This window comes from Hetaerina americana, unplaced genomic scaffold (assembly GCF_022747635.1).
Source record: "Hetaerina americana unplaced genomic scaffold, ioHetAmer1.1.p SCAF_36, whole genome shotgun sequence".
Classification (NCBI taxonomy): Eukaryota; Metazoa; Arthropoda; class Insecta; order Odonata; family Calopterygidae; genus Hetaerina; species Hetaerina americana.
Window position 1 is genome coordinate 4685863 of NW_027286941.1, and position 25671 is coordinate 4711533.

At 36.5% G+C, this 25671-nt stretch overlaps 1 protein-coding gene across 1 annotated transcript in view; it reads left to right on the forward strand.

The window, feature by feature from the left end:
• The window catches only part of LOC139691479 (daxx-like protein), a 34808-nt gene that overhangs the window by 5210 nt on the left and 3927 nt on the right, over positions 1-25671 (forward strand). Inside the window, exons 5-10 of the mRNA XM_071589317.1 lie at positions 7079-7273; positions 10277-10362; positions 10685-10785; positions 10871-11023; positions 11218-11429; positions 13086-13248. Coding sequence (XP_071445418.1) covers positions 7079-7273; positions 10277-10362; positions 10685-10785; positions 10871-11023; positions 11218-11429; positions 13086-13248 — 910 coding nt within the window. The remainder of the gene's footprint in view (positions 1-7078; positions 7274-10276; positions 10363-10684; positions 10786-10870; positions 11024-11217; positions 11430-13085; positions 13249-25671) is intronic.

A 25671-nucleotide genomic window follows, 5' to 3' on the forward strand; every position in this document is an offset into this window, starting at 1 on the left:
GTTTGATAGAGTGAATTGGGAAAAACTAATGAGTATATTGCAGAAAACAGGAGTAGATTGGAGGGAAAGGAGGCTAATCCGCAACCTGTACATGTCTCAGACTGCTCAGGTGCGGGTGGGAAACGGGGAGTCAGGATGGGCAGTGTTAGGAAGGGGTGTAAGGCAGGGTTGCCCATTATCACCGTTGCTGTTCAACCTGTATGCAGAGGAAATGATCAAAGAGGCATGGGAAGAACTCGAGGTAGGAATGAAAGTGGGCGGGGAATTCGTAAAATCAGTTAGGTTTGCTGATGACCAAGCTTTAGTTTGTCAGTCAGCCAAGGGGCTGCAAGCATTACTGAGTGAATTGGAAATTCAGTGCGACAGGTATGGGATGAGAATCAATATTAATAAAACAAAGGTTATGCGATTTTCTAGAAAGAAAAAGGCCAAGCTTAACATTAAAATAGGAGGGCGAAAACTAGAGCAGGTAGAACAGTTTACGTATCTCGGTAGTGTTTTGGACCAACACGGTCAAAGTAGTCGGGACGTAAGGAGAAGAATTGCGCTAGGCAAAGAGGCTTTCACAAGGAGGAGGGAGTTGATGACAGGGACTTTGAGTAAGGATGTTAAGAAAAGACTCGTAAAAACTTTGATATGGAGCGTAGCTATGTACGGTGCGGAAACGTGGTAATTGAAGCAGGAGGATAGACGTAGACTGGAGGCTTTTGAAATGTGGGTGTGGAGAAGAATGGAGAAGGTGAAATGGACAGAGAAGAAAACAAATGAGGAAGTACTTGGTATGGTGGGCGAAGAGAGGGGTTTGTTGGGAGCAATCCTATGGAGGCAGGAAAAGTGGATGAAGGGGGTGTTGACCGGCAGTGGGATGTTGAAGACTGTGATAGAGGGTAGAATGTTGGGCAAAAGAGGAAAGGGAAGGAACAGGATAGGAATGTTGGACGGGATGAAGGGAGGAAGAAAGTACTCAGAGATGAAGAGGGACCTGATATAGAGTAGGATGATGGATTTTGTGTTTTGTTAGGAGTAATAAAATATCTGTTTGGTGGTTAGTTGTGTCCATCCAAAAACCTACCTTAACCGGTAGATTACCTTAAATAAAAAATATAATATATGTATATATATAATATATGTATAATATATATATATATAATATATATATATATATATATATATATATATATATATATATATATATATATATATATATATATATGAGGAGATATTTTTACTCTTGTGATCCGTTCGATTCCGCCTTCCCCACCTCTATTGTGTTCGTCCTTTATACGTGTTCCTATCCCTTTTCCTTATATATGTTTCTGTATATATGAGTATATATGAGTGTATATATATATATATATATATATATATATATATAATATATGTATAATATATATATATATATCGATTATACGGAAACACTTACATGAGCAGTAATGGTAAAATATTTGAGCTTTCGGCCTTCTTCAAGTAAGACTGAAAATATGCTGGAGAGGGGTAAAGGGAATGGGTGGGGAGGGGAAGTGTGGTGCAGGGAATGCTGTTAGGGAAATTAAAGATGGTGGTTAAGGGTGGGAATTTTGAAAGATCGGAAAGCTAATATATATATGTGGATTCTCGAGTTCTCACCTGTATATTGGTGGCTGAATCGGGTAGGGATTCTAGGTTGCTAAGAGCTAAACACTGGTCAAATGAAAGGTTGTGGGAATTGGCATGTGAAGGGATAGGAAGAGAAGAGAGTTAGCCAGAATTGCAGGAGTACCGGTGATTGTTCATTCGAATGGATAAGGGGGTAATGCATTCGCCTATGTAAAAAGAAGTGCAATGTTTGCATGACAAAAGATGAATAATGTTTTTTGAGAGGTAATTAGCGTGGGAAGGTGAGGGGGCAATGAGGGGATGCAGGGAGAGGGGAGTAGACCCAATAAGTAGACAGGTTTTACATTGGGGATGGTTGCAAGTAGGGTAAATATTAGGAAATTTGTCACGGGGGGGCGCCAAAGGGTTGGTGGATCTCAGAAGGTTTTTGAGATTGGCGGGTCTTCTGTATGCGATAGATAGGCATTGGGGCAGTAAGGATGCGGTCGCATCATTGTCATGTAAAATTGGAAACAGTTCTTTAAGGAAGGTTTTCAGTCTGTGTGATCCGGGGAAATAGGTGGTGCAAAGGTTGAGTCCTGCATCAGATGTGGGCTTGTTACTGTGTGGTCGGGTGGAACGGTGGATTTTATTTTGCAGGAACTTTTATGGTTAACTGCGTTTGAGGAGTGCAAGATGTAGATTGTCAAGGTGTTTGTTGAGAGTGGCTGTGGTGTTGTTGCAAATTCGGTGTCCGCTGATGGAGAGAGAGTTAGGAATTGAGCGTTTGGTGTGTTGAGGATGACAACTTGTATGGTGTAGGTATTGCTGATGGTTAGTGGCTTTGATGTGTACTGAAGTGGTGAATTTGTTGTTTTGAAGTGAGATGTCTGTGTCAAGAAAGGTGATGGTGGAGTCTGAAATGGAAGAGGTGAATTTAACAGTGAAAAATGAATTTAAGGTGGATAAGAAATTATTGAGAGACTCAGAGCCATGTGTCCAGAGAATAAAAATGTCGTCTATGTAGCGGACCCAGAAAAGAGGTTGGGAGGGTTGCTGTGACAGGGAAGTCTCTTTGAGATGGCCCATGAAGAGATTGGTGTATGATGGTGCCATTCTCGTTCCCATCGCTGTGCCTTTGGTCTGTAGGTAAAAACAATTTTGGAAAGAGAATGCATTTTTAGTGAGGACGAAAGTGGCAAGATTGAGGAGAAATTCAGCCGAGGAGTGCTGGGGTAGGGGGCGTAGAGAAAGATAATGCCGGAGGGAGGATAAGCCTTCTGCATGAGGAATAGAAGTATAAAGCGAGGTAACGTGGATAGTGGCCATATTTAAGTTGGGTGTGGAGGCAATAGAGACAGAATTTAGACAGTTGAGGAAGTGGTATGTGTCTTTCATGAAGGAGGGCAAGGAGAGTAAGTACAAGTAGTTGTAGGTGGTGGTCAAGGAATGCGGAGATTCTTTCGGTGGGAGGATTGTAACTGGAAAATATAGGATGACTGGGGATGTTGGGTTTGTGTATTTTTGGGAGGAGATAAAACTGGGGTGTTCTGGGGTTTGGGGGTGGAAGTAGGGATATGTCTTGGGAGGTGAGGCCTTCTTCTTGTCCGGAGTGGAGGAGAAAAGACGGAATTTCGGTTTGGAAAGTTTGTATTTGGTTTTTGGTGAGAGTAGTATAGGTGGATGTAATGTTCAGGTGAGCGAGGCCTTTGGAAATATAATCATCGGTGTTTAGAATTACAACAGAGTAGCCTTTATCGGCGGAGGTGACAACGATGTTGGGATTGGACTGTAGGGTTTTTAGGGCATGACGTTCGTTCATGGAGAGGTTATTTTTGGGTCTGAGATGTTTTCTGAAGGATTGATTGGAAACTTTTTCGTTAAGGAGACCTATAAATTATAGATAAATATATATATATATACACACATATATACACACATATATATATACACACATATATATACACACATATATATACATATATATATATATACATATATATATATATATATATATATATATATATATATATATATATATATATATATATATATATATATATATATATATATATATATATATATATATATATATATATATATATATATATGTATTATATAATATTCATCAGATTAAATATTACTATATTACTATTTACTTCATTTATTGCTTCTTCTACATGAATGTTCACAAGTCCAGGCACGGCAATGCATAACTTGTTATAGTCTGCTTTTGACTTGTCCTTCTTCTACAGTGGTATTTTTATCACTGTTGTCTACCCTGCATGCAGCTTGTAAATTTCAATTCTGTTCATTATATGTTCCAGTTCTTCAATACACTTATTGTCACAGTTTTGTTCTAAACCCTGCTATCAATTAATTTCTCTTGCGTTGAAAAATGCAATTTAAGTTCACTGGTCTCCAGGATTTCATTGGCCTATGAAGACTCATGTCAGAAATGACTCCTTTGTGCTTTTATATTTATCTTAAGGACAATGATTTTAACTTGGATATTTTTCCAGCTTTCATTTCATTCTACTGTTAGTAACAGGGCTGAAAATGCTTCACTTAAACCTCTTTCTACAAACTTGTAATACTTCGCTTTTTCCTCCATCGTGCATCACTGTAAGAACTTCCTATTCGTTTTCCTCATTGCAAGATAATGGAATTATAATTTCTTTCTGTCTCCTTTGGTAGAATCCCTTGCCAAATGAAAGCAAATGGACTGATATATGATTGTTACTTTGATTCCTGACTATAACCAAGGCTATCATGTTAAACTCTCAATTCCTGCAAGGTCTCCCTCCCTTTTTGTTTGCTTTATCCTTTGGTTGTGTAAATACTCAAACTGGAATCCACTTCTTTGCCCTATTAAGCCTTGTCACCAGTCCTAAGTATGGGGCTTGGTTTCACCAGCAGGAGTGGGTAGCTCCAAAATGAGCATCATAAAGATAAAATTCTATGGATGCGTAAGTCCTTACAAAAAAAATGCCTCCGGCAGAAAGCTGTTACTTTCGCTCTGTGGTCATTTTGTGTTGTTTTAAATCTAAACCTATTGGCTCTATTTAAAATCACTGAAAGTATTCATTTCTTAATGGACACTGAGACATTTATGCTACATATCCTATTTGATTTCATGTTGACAAGTGACGGTATTAGCCATCACATATTACTGATCTTCTCTCTGTGAATTTATTACCAAAAATTATCTAACATTAAATACAAATAAATCAAAGTGTATTAAAAGCTGTAGTCATCATTTAAACAATATTGACCTTCACCAGCTACCAAAAGTTATTGTCCAAGGTGTTCAAATTCATTGTTCTAATGATGTTTCCTTTCATGCTAGATAAATATTTGTCATGGGGAGAGCTCATTAAAAAGAATCATTAACAAATTTTATAGCACACTATACCTATTAAAACAATTCAGGTATCATCCATTCCAGTAGTAGTAGTTTTGAGGGGAGGCGACCGACAGCTAAGGTCATTTGCGCCATAGGGGATGGATAGGAAAGGATGAAGGGTGGAGAGAAACCCGGCGTCGGCATTAGCCTACTCTTTACGAAAGGCGCCAAGGGGTCTGCAGTTTAACGTCCCATCCGACGGACGGCGTACTCACTCAAAGTGCCCTCCACAAAACACCTCAAGTAGGGATCGAGATACCTCTGAAAAATATTCAACACCGCCGGGATTTGAACCCGCGCCCTCATGGTGGGAAGCCAGTACGTTAGCCCCCGCACCATCTCGATCCCCTCATCCATTCCATAATGTGTGAATTAGTGAACTTGTCGACATTCTCTGTCATATATAGACTATTGTTCTCTTGTGTATTTTGTTTTTTCATAGGGACTAAGTATAAAAATTTATACTCCTTGGTTTATGATATGTCAAATATTAACTTAGATGATCAGATGATTCCATTGTATATGAAATACCAATGGCTTCACTAGAAAAGAGATTTTAACCCCATGAAGCAGGATTTATGCCAAAATTAACATTAAACATTGAACCTTCTTGGAATATAAATATGCACTATGACAGTAATATGAAATTAACTCTTTAAACCGAGGAGCCTCATGTTTAATCCCTTTATATAAATGTCTGTAGTGAAACGTTTTGTTTGATCTCCTGTAAACAATGGAACTCCTGCCCGGACATGTCAACCATATTTAAAATTAAGTCTTGAAGTATAAGGTCAGCATGTAAATCAATCACCAGTCTGGTGAAAATTAATGTATTTGTATTCTAAATATTATGCTAATATGGTTTTTTATGGCAATGCTTTACGCTACATTTGATCGACCATAAACCTAATAGTGAAGCTGGCATTGTCTTCTGCTTTTCAACACTATTATATATTGTTATGAATTCTTATATGTAAATAGTTTTTTCCTGTGTGGATACCAAAGATTTAGGTGATTTTGAGAGTGATACAGAAATATTAGTTGAAATATATAAATGCAATTTTTCATCAATAAAAGTATGTATTCATCCATCGAGTTTTAATGTGAATTCACTGAAATCTGGATTGATGCACGTTTGCACCTGAAGATGATGTTTGCATATTGAAATCTGGGTTGTGAATGAATAATACTCTTTTTTTGTAAATTTATGTTTTTTTAGAAATTCTGTTTAAACTTATCTAGATATTTCAACATATTGAAAAATGATAATTGTCTATCTATGATTTGATTGTTACAAAACTTAAATGGCTACATTTTTGCGTATGAGGTGTGTTCAAAATCAAACAAGAATTTTGTAATTTCGTGTGTTTTGTCTGTCAGATTTGGCTGATTTTTTTGTTGTTGTGTTGAAAAGTATCTTTACATTTGTAGCCATATTGGATAGTTATTTTGTTGTCAGATGTTCAAAGTTTAATATATGTTTTCCAAAGTTTAATATATGTTTTCCAAAGTTTAATATATGTTTTCCAAAGTTTAATATATGTTTTGGTAGGATGGGTGATTATCTATTTGTATACAAAATGGATCAGAGAGTTTGCATTAAATTTTTCCATAAGAATGGAATAAAGTGCAGTTAAGTTGAAGAAATGTTGAATAATGCTTTTGGTGAGTCTGATATTAGCCAAACAAGGGTTTACCAGTGGTATAAGCATTTCCAAGAAGACAGTGAAAGCGTGGAAGATGACAAACGCCCAGGATTCACCAGCACATCAATAGCTGATGAAAACGTGGAAAAAGTTAAAGAAACTATGATGAACAATGACCAAATTGCAATCAGAGAAGTCGCTAATGATGTTGGCATATCAATTAGATCGTGCCATGAAATTTTTGGGATATTTTGGGTGTTAAATGTGTGACAGCAAAACGTGTGCATTGTACATGTACTTAGCTTCATAGGAATTTTAATTAATTCCCCTAGAAAATATTCTTTGCTCTTTAATACGATTACATTGAAAATGTAATGGCCTCAAAAGGTCCAAAGTGTAGAAAGAACAGGTTTTAAGAAGAGGCTTACAATGTTTATTTTTTCTTATGCAGGTGGGTGATGAGCTTAAACATCGTTGTGTTAAAAGTAGGCATAATAACCACAAAAGAAAGCTAGATGGAGAAGAATGCTTAACATCTGAAAAACGTTCCAAAAATAGTGCCAATGGTGCAAGTGAAGCTGAGGAAGAAGACTGTGGCCCTGAAGTGAACGCAAGTCATTGCCGTAAATTGGAAAAAATATTTGAGGTAAAATTTGTTTATATTACCATAAAATAATGATAATATTTCTATAATAATTTCTCATCATTTTCAATGAACAGGTGTAGAAAACTGCTCCTTTTTGTTTTCACACCTAGAACTTTTATCTGTAATGCCTCAAAAATTCATGTAATTCATTGAACTCTGCAGAAAAAAGTTGAATATTCTTATATTGAACCAAAATTATTTTCTTATTAAGTTTTTAAGGGTGCCTCATTATTATCAATGGCCTGATGTTCATTATTGATGAAAATGTGTTTGAGGTCAGTTCCTTGGCTCATTTTTAGTGTTGCAGATCGATGCAAGATCCATCCATTTTTTTATTGTCTTTCAAAGCCGTATAATCCAGCCGTAGCAGCTCTTAATCCTCCTCACAAGAGCAAACAATAAGAACTGTTGAGTTTTTTCATTTCGCCAAAGTTTTGCCAAGCTGAAAACATTCTTTATGCATTTTCCAGAACCCTCGTGCTTTAATTTTAAAGACGTGTCCTTTGTCTTTCACAAGGTTCTAATTCCTTGAAACATTAACTCCCAAAAGTAGGTATGGAAAGGAAAAACTTTTTAATTGCTGTCAAAGGTACTATACGAGGTGTATCCAATAAATACACGAACTGGTGCAATCTGGCGGCCATGATGTGGACTATAGCTCCGCCAACTAGTTGCCTGAGACACAATGAGCCATCTGTGCTTGGTGGGTCATCAAGTTATGCGTATAGTGCCAGTTATGTTAGTTTCTCCTGTCCTTTTGGAATTTCCAAAAATGGAAATTGACGAAATCACAGAGCAATGAATCAACGTCAAGTTTTTGGTGAAGTGTGGTAAAAGTTATCAAGAAATTACTGGAATGTGGACAGCTGTTTATGGTGATGCCCTGAAGAAAACACCCATTTTCAAGTGAATTAAATATAACCAAAAAATCAAGAAAAAGCCGATCGAAAATCAAAATCATGCTCCTGATTTTCTTTGGTGTCGAAGGTGTTGTTTACTTTGAATTTCTTCCTGAATGACAAACAGTAAATGCTGAGTTCTATCTGGGATCGAGATGGTGCGGGGGCTAACGTACTGACTTTCCACCCTGAGGGCCGGGGTTCAAATCCTGGCAGTGTTGAATATTTTTCAGAGGTATCTCGATCCCTGCTTGACGTGCTTTGTGGAGGGCACTTTGAGTGAGTACGCCATCCATCGAATGGGACGTTAAGCTGCGGGCCCTTTGGTGCCTTTTGTTAAGTGTAGGCTAATGTCGACGCCAGGTTTCTCTCCGCCCTTCATCCTTTACTACTGCTACTACTGAGTTCTACCTTATAGTTCTCAAGCATTTGAGAGATGGTGTGCATCCTGTGCGACCAAATTTGACTCAAGGCGATGGATGAATCCTTCCCCATGACAATGCACCCTGCTTATTCAGCATTGTTTGGCTGTTTCTGGCAAAAATGAAATCACCATCCTTGATCATCCTCCTTATTCACCAGATGTTGCCCCCTGCGACCTTTTCCTATTCCCAAAATGCAAAAATGTGATAAGGGGACATCAGTGGGAAGATGTGGACACAATAGAGCAATAAACGACAAGAAAACTAAAAAGGCTAACTGCCGAGGACTTCCAAGGGTGCTGTAAACAGTGGAAAAGAAGATGGAATATGTGCATACCTACGAATGGCAAGTACTTTGAAAGGGACAAAATCGGTGTAGACTAAATTTTGCAAAATAAAGGTTTAATGGCCTCCGCTCACGTATTATTTGGACATGCCTTGTATACCAGGTGTACAAGTATGAAGTGTGGATTTTGTAATGGAAGAACAATAAAAAGAGCTTTATTGAAAGTATGCTTCATTGCTAGTTAGACATTTTTCTCTTTTGGGCAATTTGTGGATACCACACCAGTAAAAATCTTTCACTTTTGCCACGAACCATTCATCAAGCCATTTTTTCACATCTTCAGATGAACCAAAGCACTGCTCAGCTAGTTCATGACCCATTGATACAAATAAGTGGTAATCAGAAGGAGCCAAGTCGGGAGAGTAAGCCAAATGGGGTGGAACTTCCGTGCTAAGTGCTTCCAACGTGTTGCGAACTGGCTTTGCCCTATGTGATGGAGCATTCTCAGAAAGAAAAATAGCCTTATGTTGCATCTTTTGGTATTATGGCCTTTTTTCAAACAGCAAACAGTTTAAATCGAACAATTATTGTTGTTAGCAGTCAGTATTAACCGTTCAACCAGGTTTTAACAGCTCATAATAGACCACACCCTTCTGGTCCCACCAGATACAGAGCATCGTCTTTCTCCTGTTTGTCAATAATATCTATTTTGACATTTTTAATTTGTTGTTACATACTTTATATAAATTCCTTGTGGTTTAGATGAGAGAATGAGAATGATATCTCAAGAAAAATAAATACAAGGAAGGCTACAGTCAGACCAAGTAATAAATTGAAAAGTATGACTTCACAATGTTTTTTGAGAGATGGTTAAGGCTGTTACTTAGTGTACATCTATTTGTAGGGCATGAAGAAAGGATCAAAGACTGTATTTCCACTGAAAAGCTACATGACTTAGCAAGAAATTGGTGTTCAAGTGATGAGTTTATCTAAGGTAACAGAGAGGCAATTCTTCCCTGGATGGCTAGGAAAGGGAAACTTGATCGACAAAATATTTTCCAATTCCACCGTAAAACTATCTTTAAAATTTTGGAAATGATTCAATAATGTGATTTTGGCCATTATAAACTAAAAGTTACCTTTTCTTCAAAAAAATGTGACTCATTTTACCGAATATTCCATTTTTTTATCATTACAGATTAATTTTGAGTGAAGTTGGCCAGTAAGTGAAATGGCTATTTGGGTAGGGTATAGGGTAGATAAGATAATAATTTCCTCCTGTATATGATATGGTGCACTATTACTGCTAACTTAAAAATGCCAAGTCCTTACTTCCTCTTTCATGTATAAAATGTAATTTAAGAGAAATTAACTCTGAAAATTTCATTAATTGCAGAAGGTGTATCGCAAAGTAAAGAAGCTAGAAGAAAAGGAAGTTGACTGGGATGCAGAAGAGAATTCAGAGTATATTCGGTTAGAAAGGTGAAGAATTATCTGCCTGTTATGCATGAGTTTTGAACTAGCATACTTATTAAGAATATAAATATCAATGTGCCACATACAAATAAATATAATTTGGAAAATGGTCAAAAATTTTCATAGGAAAATTGTCAAAATTGAAAATATGTATTTTCATTAAAATTACATAGTAGTTTTTGTTGTTTAAGCAATAATTTTCCTAATAGTTCTGCATTGAAAAAAAATTGTGTGATACTACTACCAGAAGAGGACTAAAACATTTTTGTGTTACATTGCATCACACTTTGGTGTTTAGCATTAATTGCATATGAATTTATTTTTACAGGTACAAAAAAAGGCTTTATACTATATGGGAGAAGTGGCAAGAAGTGAGGGGTCGGATGGATGAGGTGAAGAAATTAAAGTTCAGAAAAATAGCATTCTCAGGTGTGGTTTCCTTCCATGAGTGATGGTGTGCTTTATGATCATGTATAATTTAATATTTTGTGATAATTTTCACCTTTTATTATAGGCACAGCTTATCCTGAATTAGATCACGCCATTGAAAAATATGTGAATAAAACTAAATGTTTTCCTGACTTCATGGATATCTATAAAGTAACATCTGATACTTTAAATAAAGAAATGGAAATGGCACTTGAATCAGAAAAATTGAAGTCCATAGGTTAGCAGTTTTCTCTGTCTTCAGTGTAATTTTTTTGGATGAAGGATTAAATACCTCTTTGATTAGTAGTTAAAATTTCTGTTAAAAATGCTACTATTTGATAAAATGTTATCATTATTTTGAATTTGCCTGATTGTATGAATTATCCTCTTATGAAATTATATAGTTATGAATTCTTTGGCAATTGTCGACAGCCTCTGCCGCATTCCTGCGATTAGGTAACCAACTTCAAAAAGTGCGCCTGTATGACTTTTGGAACTGCTGCATGTCTTACCTTCCATCCACCTCCAATAGTACCACAGGTACAAGTAGTACATCCACAAATATATATGATCCTGCGGAACAAGATAAAGATCTTGCGGAGGCTTTGGAAGAAAACAAAAAGCATGAGAAACATATATCAGATGTAAGTATTATTTCAGAATATTTTTTTAATTTTGATGTGAATATTTGGTATCCAGTACAAAAATCAGAACAGGTGGATTTCAATATTTTCAGTATTTTGCTTTTGTATCAATTATATTTAAAAAGTCTGGTTTTCTTGTTTATTATGTGGCATATAGTGACTTATCACACTATGTACAAGGGTGATGTGAAAATTTCTCAGCCTGGTGATAAAAATGACAATTTCTGTTTTGAGAAAAGTTTAATTTTTCAGCATAATTTCCTTAAACGTTGATACATTTCATCCAGTGGTGTTGCATATATCATGTCTCATTAGTGTTCTTCCAGAAGTGCAGCAACTTACTCGTCCACTGCCACAACTGCTTCTTGGCTGTATGAAGAACATTGACCAACAAGGAAACGTTTGAGTCTTCAGAAGAAATGGAACTCTGATTGAGCCGAATCTGGGGAATAGTGTGGATGTTCCTACACTGCATAGGGCGAATCCCTCAATCCTCCCATTGCCAAGACACTAGTGGGCAGGTGCATTATCCTGATTGAAAACAGTTGTTTTCTTCTTCAAGCCGGTTCTGCTTTCACAAATTTTTGTGTGCAGCTTTATTAGAAAGCTAGAATAGTGTTCCTCGCTTATCATTTTACCTTTTAAAGATAGTCAATCAACAGAATTCCTTTTGCTTACCAAAAAACCAACACCATGACCATTCCTACTGATGGCACCATCTTTGTCTTCTTTGGAGCTGAAGGATCTGCCTCTATCCTCTGCATGGATTGTGTTTTCAACTCTGGTGTGTAATGGTGAATTCATGTATCATTCATTGTCACAAAGGTGCATCAAGTTTCTTGTTTTTCCTAAAGCGCGATAAGAACTGTTTGGAAAGTCATCAGAATTCATTCTTTATCCACTGTGAGCACAGGCGGCACTCATCGTTTGTCAAAGCTTTGTCATGTACAGTTCCTTGTGCAAAATTTAATCGATGCATTATTTTGACATCCCTATAGTTTTCACAATTTCACACTCTTTTGTATGCCAATCTTCTTAAATCATGTCATTCATTTTTTTTTATAATTTCTAGTGTGGTTGCACTTTTCAGATGTCCTTCACGTGGATCATCTTGAAGGCTTTCATGACCATGTTAAAACTCAATCCCCCATTTATTTGAGGTTGAAATTGAAGGAGAAGAGTCCTCTTACTCATTTACAATCCAAGTGGGGCCGACAGAACTTTTGAACTTTTCAGGCTACCCTTGTATGTTGTATCTGTCCTGATAAACAAGGAGTCTACCATCACTTAGCCCTAAATAGTATGAGAATAAGTTTTAAAATAAAATGATTTTATCATTTCAGTGGTGTCATATGTGCCTCTCCCCCCACTACACCAAGACTAATTTTCATCTACTTCGTTGTTTGCACCATTTTCTAACCTTCCATTGATGATTGTCAGCTGTAATATTGAAGAAAACGTATCGTCTTAGGGAAAATTATGGCATATATCCCACATGAATTTATTCATTTTTAAGATCTATTGGTAAATGTCAGTGATAATTACAAGAATCGGTGCATAATTTAAAATTAAATCCTGGATTTTGATTCCCCATTTGGGCATGTTGTACATCTAATTCTTTCACTAACTCTTGTTCACTAATTTTCATATTTTCAGGTGCTTGATAGTTTTGTAGCAAAGCAAGTGGATGAGAAACATGAACCAGAGGAAGTGATTATAGGAACAGATGAGGAAGGCTCTGCACCAAGTGGAGATGATGAAGAGGAGGAGGAGGAAGATGAGAATCCAGAGGATATAATTTGCATCAGCTCCTCATCATGTAGGTCCAAAACATAAACCCAGTTGAATTTCTTCAACTTTTCCTATTTTTGAAACAGAGAGTGAAACCATGCATGCCCTTCGTCACTCAGTCTCTTTGAGTCTTTTTTGTATATTTTTAACTGAGCATAAGAAACAGTAGGGTGGCATTGCATATTATATTTATCAAAACGTGAAAATATTAGCCTCATTACTTTGTCAGGATAATGCAAGATTTGCTGCAGCATGAAAAATATTGTAATGGAAGATGAATTGCATAAATGAAGTTGTTGAAATGCATTATGCTATTTCTAGGGTGTGTGCTCAGTGTTATACAATTTGGTCAAAGCGTTAACTCTTCTTCATCCTTTACTAAAGTTGAAGTTGCAGTTCCATGTGTGGCCTGTGTCATCAGCTATATTATTAACAAAAATTAAACAGTGCATGTTGCACTAAGCTAGGGTTAAAACTCGTCCAAATGCAAAAAAGATGGTCGACTACATACTTCAAGTAAGGGCTCTTCAGTTCATGTGACACAGGGTGGCCAATCTGCTGGGTTAATTCAGAAAAATGTTAAGAAATATTTTTCTTTGAAAACTCCAGAAAAATAAGGAACCATGCGTGATACGTTTTTATTTAGTCAGTTGGGGATGCGTTGAAAGCTACAGGCAACAAATCTATCGAGACTGGAGCAAATGATGTTGCAGCATGGTTTAAGAAACTGATGTCTTATCAATAAAGCCCAGTGAAAGTATTTCAATAGCCTCCATGTTTGTCACTTAAATTCCTCATGTCGAATGTAAAATGCTGGCATGTGTTTTTTTCTGCCGTTTAAAATCGTCTGCTCAAAATTGGAAAGGAGTATTTCTATTGATTGTCTGATGAAGTCCTCTTGCAAATGTAAACCACAAATTTCTTCATTTTCATTTATTGATACCAAGTCTTATCATTTTTTTGGGTCTACGAATGGTTGTCGAGTGACAGCACAAAAAAGTACAGTGGACCCTTGTTAGTGCATTTTAGAAGGTACCCGGATTTCTGAACTACTAACCAGTAAAATGTGCTAACAAGAGTTGAACTATAATAAAAATTGCTATTGTAATGAAAATAGCATAACTTATGGAGAGGGAATTAATGATTTGATTATTTATTACCATTCATCCCATAGGTTGTTTGTGATAATATATGGAGAAAATACATTACATCAATTATAATAAAAGTACAGTGAAACCTTGTTTAATGAGCACCTTGCATAGTAAGTAATTTGTATAACAAGTAAAAATAGTTATTTAAATACCTTGCTTAACAAACAACTTTTTGCATAACAAGTGACAAAGAAAGGGGGATTCCTGAAATAATTTGACACCAGCTGCTTCAATTTGCTTTTAGTAAAAATATCACTGAAAAAAATCAGCAAGAAGACAGCCATAAGAAAATAAAAATAACCACTGAAATGAAGAGTAAAATCAATGTAAGTTGAGAACAAAATGCGAGCGTGGCTGACTCAGTAGCATGCACTTACAATCAGTCGATATTAACGATTTGCACTATTCTCAAAAACGAGGACAAAATTAAGAAGAGAGATGCTTCAAAGAGAGTAACAAGAGTATCTACAAAATGGGTCTGTGTTCTCTTTTATGGGAAGGCAAAATGGTTTTAGTTGACCTCATTGAAGAGACTCAAGGATATTCAACAGTTAAAAAAAAATATTTGAGAGAAGTCTGGGATGGTCCTAGAACTTAAAGAGAAGAACCGGCATCCACAGCATTGTGAGTCATGGTGAAGCAGCAAACTCCAGCCCAAAGTAGCAGAAAACTTCCTCAGTGACTTCAGCAAACTCTTAGATTCTGAGAGCTGCCTGCTGCTACAGGTTTTTATTATGAGAAAGATCTCTTCTGGAAGGAAATGTTGAAGCAAACCTATATTATAACAGCAGAGGAGAATACATTTCCTGGCCACAAGCCAATTAAAGACGGTCTCATGCTACTATTTTGTACCAATGCAAGCAGGTTCTTGAAAATGTAACCACTAATTGTTTACCATTCCGAAACTCCATGAACCTTCAATGGAGTGTTAACTCCATAAGGAGAGGGTAAATGTGATTTAATTTCTGCAAATCGAATTTGCATTACTGGTTTGTTCATTCTGTATTAGAAAGAAAAGAACATGATTTATGTTCCTGAATAATGTACGTATAATTTTCTTTGAATAAGCTTTAGACATGATTTATATGATTTGGCATGGAGTGCATTATCATGTTTACAATATTTGATAAGGAAAAATTTGTTTTGATTAGCAAATGTTTTTCATTATTAGTATGATTCCCAAACAAATTATGCTCAAGTGGGGTTCCACTGTACTCGGAAAAAATGTATCTGTTTTAAATTCAGCAAATAATGTGATTAAGGATTTCAGGATCATTGGATCAATCGCTGAGGTGGTACCCAGGAACTTTTTTCAAAGCCAGCAGTTTGATTTTGTTGCCTTCACAGATCTCTGTAGGAGAAGGCATTTGCTGTGATCATAGTGTCTTAGTTGTTATTAAGGCCTCCGTGGTATGGCCAGGGATGAACTAAGTAATACTAATTGATAATTAGGCAATTAGCCACATCACATTTTAAATTATATTTGCCTTCATTATTTTGTTTCACTTCTTATAAGAGAGGGTGGTCTGAAAAGTCCATGTATAAATGAAAACAACTTAATTTTTCAGCATCGTCTGTTTATTTTTTTGGATATTCTCCTTCTATCCTCCCAAAATATAAATCAATAGATTAAGGTTAATTGAGGGAAATATACAGCTGGGAAAAATGCAAAAAATTCTCTCAAGGAGAAGAGGTCAATGGCGCAGTTGAGAGAGTCTTCATCAATGAGGAAGCACGACAGCTTTATTTTAGTAAAAATGGGAGAATTGGTTAAAGATGAATCAATGTAAAATCTTTGTCCACCTTTGGGGAGGTGTGAGATAACTAATGCAAGAATCCATTGTGAGAAGACACCAGCAATTTTAAATGTCTGGATGCTGTAGAAGAAAGGCAGTGACTTTGAATCACATTCTAAAAGGGACACACACATAATCTCATTGAGCGTGACCATTATTTTGTCGTTGAATGTTAAGTTTTGCAAACACAAAGAAATGGTGGGAAGTTTGACATACTGGAGAAAGTAGAAATAATTAAACTAGTGAAAAAGAAAGCCATTCAGCCTTAAATGATGTACAATATAACTCATGCTCCCCCCTCTTCAACAATTTGTTCCCTTAGTGACCTCCCCTCTATCCATCTGGCCGACTTTTGCAGTCTCTACTTCATTGCTTGGCGATGATCTTTGGACCCATTGTAGTGCATTGCCCCATCCCTCTTTCATTCTCCTCCCCCCATGGTCGAGAGTGCAGACACCAGAATTTACTCACCAAGATCCACAGCTGATGACAAGGCATGATTATGGGCATTCCTTCTCTGCTGAAAATTAACCATATTACCTGGCATACATTATCAATCCAGAATATGCTCTAAAATCAGCCTGAATCTTATGGACCAATTACTCAGACCACTGAAACAAGACATCTGGAAGACATTTTGGCCCGCGTGCAACTGAGAAGATGATACTAGAATCAAGGAAGCAGGTGGATTTATTAAATGCAGATATAAGTAAAAATTATATGTACAAATGCTCCTCAATGTCCAAAGCTTAAGGAACATGAGGAAATTGACACCTCCAGTTAAAATGATTTAGCAGCAGTGATGATGAATTTCTAAGATTCTACGATGACTAAATATTGATATGCATGCAGCTGCAAATTTTTTAAATGTAACAATTCGATTTTCTTTTTATTAAGTGTTAACATTGAAACTCTTGGATTCTTTTCTGTATCATCCAAGAGTTTTATGTTAATTCTAGCCTGAAAAATCAGTGTCTTATGTGCTGGGAAATAATTCGATACTTCACGTAATGGTGTGAATGTCCACCTTCCACCTCTGGGTGCCTAGACGGCTGTGTGGGACTCTGACTGAAGACTTGTCTTTCAATACTTCTGTGTGAATTTACCTTTGCTTGTTAAATCTTACCTTAATCCTTCCCTTTTCTCCCTTTCAAATTACACCTAATTTTCCCTCCTCCCTGCTTAAGAAGACTATATAAGCTGACACTCTTGTCGATTATTCACCTGAAAATGGCAAAGTAGCATTGAAACTTTGATCATAATAAATATTGATACATTGGAATAATGTTATTATTTAACAAGGTATGAACATAAGCTTATTAACCTCTTACTCATATAGTCTGAATTAGTGAGGTTTTGCTTATCTTGTAATCAGAAGTATTTGCTTTAGCTAAAATAGTTCTGTAACAGCTCTCCCAAGCTCTCCTGTTTCCTCCCAATCTCCAAACTACCTAAGCTTTGTGATTTCTCAGTAACCAGAACCCAAGTAGCACAGGAATTAAAAACTGACCCCTGTGCTCTAAATTTGTGAATAAAGAGACTTACTAACTGGCAGGCTCTACCCTTACCAATTAAACCCAACCTTCATGTTTGGCTTATTTTATTTGGTTTAGTCATTTGAAGGTGCATTAATCATTCAATGCTTATTCAAAACATATCACAGTATTTTTCCACAGATTTTTATTGATGTGATGCAGTTTGCCATGCTAGGGTATCATCAGGTGCCAGATCCCAAAGCATGGTGAAAGTTGTCAAACCAATAAACAACAATAGAAAAGTACTATTGTTTACACGTTTTAATGGGAATATTCAAAATTTCCATTAAATGAAATCCTTAGTAGTTAAATTTAATAATTTGATGCATCAAATTATGTAATTGTATTGAAAATAATCCTAAGAGGAAGGAGACAAAATGAGAAATTTTAAAATTTCATAATTCAGATGAAAAATATGCCTGTGTTTTTATTGATATGTATTATATTTAATTTATGTGTATATAGTCCATGAGTGGGTCGCAGTAGTCCAGGGGGTAGAGTGTTCGACTGCTGACCGGAGGGTCCAGAGTGTAGTTAAATTTAATAATTTAATGCATCTAATTATGTAATTGTATTGAAAATAATCCTAAGAGGAAGGAGACAAAATGAGAGATTTTAAAATTTCATAATTCAGATGAAAAATATGCCTGTGTTTTTATTGATATGTATTATATTTAATTTATATGTATATAGTCCATGGGTGGGTCGCGGTAGTCCAGGGGGTAGAGTGTTGGACTGCTGACCGGAGGGTCCAGGGTTCGATTCCCGGGCAAGGCACTCTGGGCACCTGTAGCTCCACCTAAGCTAAAGTGATTTTTTGGGTACCAGATCCTCCTGGGAAACCATAACCGGCACAGGGAAAGGAACTGGCCCCCCTACCCTGATGTGTGAATTTCACATGCCGTCGGGCTTATTACTGGGTGAACTCTACCATCACCTACTAAACAGACCTACTGTGTTCATGGTTCATAGTCCATGGCTCCTGGTAGGGTCAACCATGCCAGAGGTCGAAGGTTAGAAGCCAGACCAAAGGTAGTCCACGCAGCGTCTGTTCCTCAGTGAGGCGGCTGCAAAGCCATATGACCCCAGTGGGGCAGCCATTGAGTGATGGTGTCTCATTAAAAACATTATTGAGAAAGGTTACGGGAAATCACCTCAATTATCATTCCCAAGAATATAATGATGGGCAGTATAGAGAATATGAGTTCGGGCAACCCAATCAACCGTGTGTCGTTCTCGGCAGTGGTAGAGGCAAAGCTTCTGGGGTCGTCATTTTACAAAACCCTTGCAAAGGGAAATTGACAGTAGCAGGACAAAAGATGCTGAAGGATGTACAAAGAGTTAAACAATAATTTTAGATGAACAACAAATAAAGCAAAAGAAGCATGATGGAAGACGCAGTGCGAGGAAAGTTTGTAGAAAAAGGGTGAAAATGGTGCACTATACAGCAAGGTTAGATCACTATTGGGAAGTAAAAGGTGAAGATCTGTGTTAACAGTTAGAGATAAGTCATGTAAGATAATAGTTGAAACAGAAAAGATCCAAGATAGATGGAAGAAATACTTAGAAGAGCTGTATGGTAAAGAACTTAGGCCAACAAGGACAGACCGAAAGAGAATATGACGCAGGGGGATATAGCTTAAGTCCAGGCATACTCAACCATGAGATAGAAACCACTAAAAGGTTTAGGAAAATGTGGTCGGAAGAGACTATATGGACTGATTCGTAGCATCTATGAAGAAGGAATCTGGCTGGAAGACTTCGTGAGATCAGTGTTAGTTTCTATTCTAATTACATCATGTGAGGACTACAGAACAAAAAGTTTGATTTCCCATGCAGCTAAAGTGGTTATCTGGATCATCAACAAAAGGATGGAGAGCAAAGGCAAATGATTACTTACAGGATGATCAGTTTGGGTTTACGAAGGGGAGAGGCATGCATGATGCCATTGTATTAATGAGATCACTAATCAAGAGGAATATAGAATACAATTAGGGTGTATTTTCCTATTTTGTGGATTTCAAAATCATTTGACAGAGTAAATTGGGAAAAACTAATGGGTATATTGCCAAAAATAGGAATAGATAGGAGGGACAGGAGGCTAATCCGCAACCTGTACATGTCTCAGACTGCTCAGGTGTGAGTGGGGAATGGAGAGTCCAGATGGGCAGTGTTAGGAAACGGTGTAAGGCAGGGTTGTCCATTGTCACTGCTGCTGTTCAACGTATATGTGGAGGAAATAATTAAAGAGGTATTGGAAGAATTGGAGGTGGGAATGAAAGTCAGAGGGGAATGGAATTTGTAAAATCAGCTAGGTTTGCAGATGGCCAAGCTTTAGTTTGTCACTCATTGCAAGCATTGCTGAGTGAATTGGAAATTCAGTGCGATGGATACGGAATGAGAATAAATATAAATAAAACAAAGGTAATTTGATTTTCCAGAAAGAAAAAGGTCAAGCAAAACATTAAAATAGGAAGGAAAAAATTAGAGCAGATAGAACAGTTTACGTATCTCAAAAGTGTTTTGGACCAACACGGTCGAAGTAGCAGGGACGTAAGGAGAAGAATTGCACTATAAAAAGAGGCTTTCACAAGGAGGAAGGAGTTGATGTCAGGGATGCTTAATAAGGATGTTAAGAAAAAACTGGTCAAAACTTTCATGTATACTTTCATATATTGTAGTTGCGCGGAAACGTGGTCACTGAAGCAGGATGGGAGAAGTAGATTGGAGGCTTTAGAAATGTCAGTGTGGAGAAGAATGGAGAAGTTGAAATGGACCAAAAGGAAAACAAATGAGAAAGTACTTGGTATGGTGGGTAAGGAGAGAGGTTTTTTAGGAGAAATCGTAGGAGGCAGGAAAAATGGAAGAAGGGCATATTGATTGGTAGTGGGATGTTAAAGGCTGTAATAGAGGGAAGAACGTTAGGCAAAGGAGGAAAGGGCAGGAATAGGACAGGGACAGGATGAAGGGAGGAAGGAAATACACAGTGATGAAGAAGGACTTGATAAAGAGTAGGTCGCTTGATTGTGGTTTGTTCGAGTCCCAAATTATTTATTTGGTAGTTGTGTCCATGCAAAACCTACCTTAACCGTTAGATTACTTTATAATAATAAGGTGTAACTATTTTAATAAGCTGTGTGATTTTCCACGTACCAGATCTTCTTGGGAAACCATAACTGACCTGGGAAAGGAACTGGTCCCAATGCCCTGATGTGTGAATTTCATATGCCGTTAGGCTTAGTACTGGGTGAACTATACCATCACCTACCAAACCTTCCTTTGGGTTGATTTCTGTGTTTATGGTTTAATGTATTTTAATCTCATGAAATTGGCACTTTTTCTGTTGACGCCAGGTCTGTTTTAGAATAATAAAATAACTGAAGGCATTTTTAAGGTTTTAAACTCTGACTTTAAAAGTTAATTTTGATAATGTTAGATTTTACCAAAAATGGTTTTTCCTGCCAGTATCTGATGTGTATACCTATATTATCTATTCATCACACAGGTAAAAAAAATGTGGTGAAATCCACTAAAAGATTTTCATCAGTACAATGGAGGTTTTGATACTTCATTATATTCTGGTGGGCTGAAGATAACAAAGTGTTAAATGTGCCTAGGTAGTATTATTGAAAACCATTAAGCAGATAACACTAAGTGTTTTAATTACCTCCGGGATCGATAACTTCTACTAAATAATGCCTAAAACTGTTTCCTCCTTTACCTGTGTAAATACTCTCAAACTCATAATTTGAAATGCTAATTACGTACAATTTAAAATAGTATTTATTATTTCATACCTACTGCAGTTGCAGATACTACATTAAGGGTCTGCAATAGTCATGCTACATTTGGAGATGCATTTGGTCGACTCCAAAAATATGGAGTTAAAGAAAACACTTCCGTATAATATCATGATTCTTAAAATGCTCCAATTGCTCTGTTGAAAGGTTTGACCTTTCAGACACACGTGGCTGATCTGAAAACTTTGCGACCCCAACATGAAGATGGCAGCACTCTTCAACAAAAGCTGGGGAATGTATTTATGCATGCATTGAAAGGTACTCGCTAAAATTTCAGTCATCGTGGACCCTCACTTGTTGTTTAGCAAACATTTCAGTGATTTGTTGCGAGGGTTTTTGTACAAATGGAAAACATTGAGTACTGAGCTGTCATTTAATATTTTTTATTGTAAGGCATTACGAATAATGTGAAAATAACACTTTGTGAATCTACATGAGAAATAAACTTAATGTGACCTAGGTTTTACTAGATTTACAAAGTTTTATTTTGGCATTATTCATCATGGAACAATTCCACAAAGTTATGCCTGAATTAATCAATTGTGAAAGGCAACATGCCTATGAAAATCAAAGATGAGGTGAATGTTGCTCAGAAGGATACTGCAGCCTCATTTACAACCGTGAAATTTTGGGCAGCTGAATTGAAGCATTGCCGTACCTGCTTGGCTGATGATGAGCATTCGTGACAGCCAAAAACTGTGATAACCTCTGACCATATGGTCCTAGACCACTGTTGAATTAAGGTTAGGGAGATAGCAGCGGCTATGGGCATATCAAAAGAATGCATTTGTCTTATGTTAACTGAAGAATTGGACATGTTCAGCAATCTGCACATTGGGTGCTGTGTTAGCTCACTTAGGACCAAAAACACATTTGAACAAACATTTCCTGTGCCCTTTTGGAGCAATTTAAGTGAAGTAAGTCATTTTTTGTCTCAATTCATAACTGTCAATGAAACTGGGATCCACCACTGCACATCTAAGATGGAAGAACAGTCAAAAACAGTGCCCTGCAAAGGGTGAACCTGGTCCAAAAAAGGTGGATATGTTTCCAATGGCCTGGAAGTTGATGGCGACTGTTTTTTGGGATAGACATTGAATTGTGTTTATCAGTCACCTTTAGAAAGTTAAAACAGTAATGGGAGAGTATTATGCATCATTACTTGACAAGTTGAAGGGGAAAAAAACAACTGCATTTGAAGAAGAAGCAAGTGCTTTTCTATTAGGGCAACACACTTGCTCACAGTTCATTGGTTGCCATGGCTAAAAATTCATGTATTACACTTCATATTGGTTACCGCCATCTGCATTCACCAGATATGATCCCAATGACTTTTTCCTGATTCATAATCTTTAAGTTTTGCTTGGCGGACTGATATTTTCATTAGATGAGGAGGTTATTGCATACCTAAATGCATATTTTCCAGAGGAAGACGTCAGCTGCTATATGGTAGTATGAAAAAAGTGAGAGCTTTTCTGAAAAAAGTTTATCGACATAAAAGGAGATTGTTAAAAAATAAAAATAATTTTCATTGAAAAATATCTCATATATTTGTTCGAGGGGGAACTTTTCAGACCACCCAATGACGTAAATCGGAGGTCCTGTCTTCATCTTAATTAGACTTTCTACATGGAATGGTCATGACTAACTGAAGTATGGTGACCAGCATCAGGGCAATTTTTAAGATTAGAAAAATAACTAACATGGCCAATCACAAGATTATTTTAAAATAAGATTTTCCAATTTGAATCAAAGCTGAAAAATGGGGTTATTTTATAGGAAAATAGTCTGGTGTGGCTGCTACATAATGTAACTCATATTTTTTATCATCAGATAACTTTCAATGAGGTTTATGGTATATCAGTAGTAGATTTTTTTTAATTACCCTAATGGGTATAGTGGTCATTCTAATTGAAAGGTCAAATCTAATGCACATTGAATTCCATTTCTATAGAATTAGAGGGAAGCCTATGATAAAATAAATCTGACCAATACTGTATCATTCATTTTCTTTACTCTAGCACTCGTATTTTTTATGGTTCTATATTGTGCCATTGCTTTTATCTTTCTGTAAACTGGTAGTAAATATGGCTCATGCAACGTCATCAGTTATCTTTTAAAGTAATTTGAATATTATGAACTATTTCAGCACCAGGTTAGTTATTTTCTGCTCCTAACTTTTTGGATGGCCGTCCAAAAGATTATGTTTATGTCAAGCAACCAAAGTCAAAGAACAAAAACTGTTGATCCCATCATAAATTTGAAACCCAGATTTTACTCTTATCATGATTAAAAGTGCAGAGGAAAAATTAGTACTTTTTATGCATTTCATGATGGTCAGTTTGTACTTTACCGGCCTGGTGATTTGTTAGAATCAGTTAAAATTACAGAAAATCTTTCAGTAATCTTTTTTATCTATGCTATGAACATATTCTTTAAGGTATAGTTGTTAGATCTTTTGCAGTGATTTAGGTTAGAGAAAGAAAACATTTTTATACTTTCTCCATGTAGGATAAAGAATTGTTTTGAGAAACTTGACTTGTCAAGGATTTTAATGGAAAAGCATGTTTTCAGATACTCAGAATAATTAAGTTATTCATGTGAGATTTAAATCATAAAATGGAAGAAGAATCATAACTTCGTATTTTGCTCACAATTCATCATATCACTCGTGAAATATTTTTTAAATATCATTCAAATGAGGATATTCAGTGTTTTTTGACCCATATAAATCTGTTACCTGAGAAACTCTTTAGTCTGCTCATTCTCATTAATAGGGTAAATGGAAGGATGTAAGATATAGGAATTCCCACTTAGGAGAAGAGATATTTCTAAAAAATAATGTATTTAAGAATAAAATGTAATAGTATACGATTTCCGCACTTCCTTCATTTCACCTTGTTAAGGCCGAAAGAAAACATTCTAGTAGACTGTGGTAATCCAATTGGTTACTGTAAATTTATGATCTCCTTATTTTTGGTCATATTAAGGAGAACCATTTAGGGAGAGTAACATGTTGGCAAACATCAGATTTGTATACTTAAGCAGTGGAACTCACGGCACCTAGGTGGGGAGAGAGATGTGAGAGGATCACGGTTTCTCATCACAATTACCAATTGTTGAGTGCCTATGCACCGTCATTGAAAGAAAAAAGCTCCTGGACACTTCATGTGCTAATTAATCTGGTTAATATGTGCAAAAATTTAAACTATACAGCATTTGGTTGCTGTGCACCTTGGCACATTGTAAGTATAGTAGATGTTACTGATAGTTGTGCCAGTAGTTGCAGTTTGAATTGTCAATGGGATGACTCCTGCATAGGTTTACATTATTATCCCATCTGCCAGTGTCCATTTTTTTCATCCATGGCTGAAGTATTGAGTAAATTTTGTGGTCACACAAGTGGTTTTTCAAAACCTTTAAAAATATTTTATTTAAATTGCTCCAAGACAAATGAAAACAAATATACTCTTTGTGTACCAATAGGATGTTTAGGAAAGAAATGTTCATGGGGAACAGATGTTACATTCAACCCAGACTTCCACAGCTTTAGAGATACAATCAGTAGTTGTATCAAGAAATAGTTAAAATACTTTTTCATCATTATACCACGAGTTTGGTGCTATTTGCGACTAATTATTTTTTAAATGAGGTCTTAAGAGAATTGTTAACCATAGTCTTAGCCTTTCACCTTCTGGAAAACCGCATAACCTTTGTTTTATTTATATTTATTCTCATCCCATATCTATTGCACTTAGTTTCCAATTCATTCAGCAATGCTTGCAATGCCTTGGTTGAATGACAAACTAAAACTTGGTCATGAGCAAACCTAACTGATTTTACGAAATCCCTGCCAACTTTCATTCCTACCTACAGTTCTTTCCATGCCTCTTTAATCATTTCCTCAACAATATGTTGAACAGCACCAGTGATAATGGACAAACCTGCCTTACTCCTCTACCTAACACTGCCCATCCGAACTCCTCATCCCCTACTATCACCCGAGCAGTCTGAGACATGTACAGGTTGCAGATTAACCTCCAATTTACTCATTAGTTTTTCCCAATTCACTGCGTCAAATGCATTTTCAAAATCTACGGAAAAGGCAAATACGTACGTCCTGATTTTACACTACATTGCACCCTATTAGTTATCTCAATACTGCAATG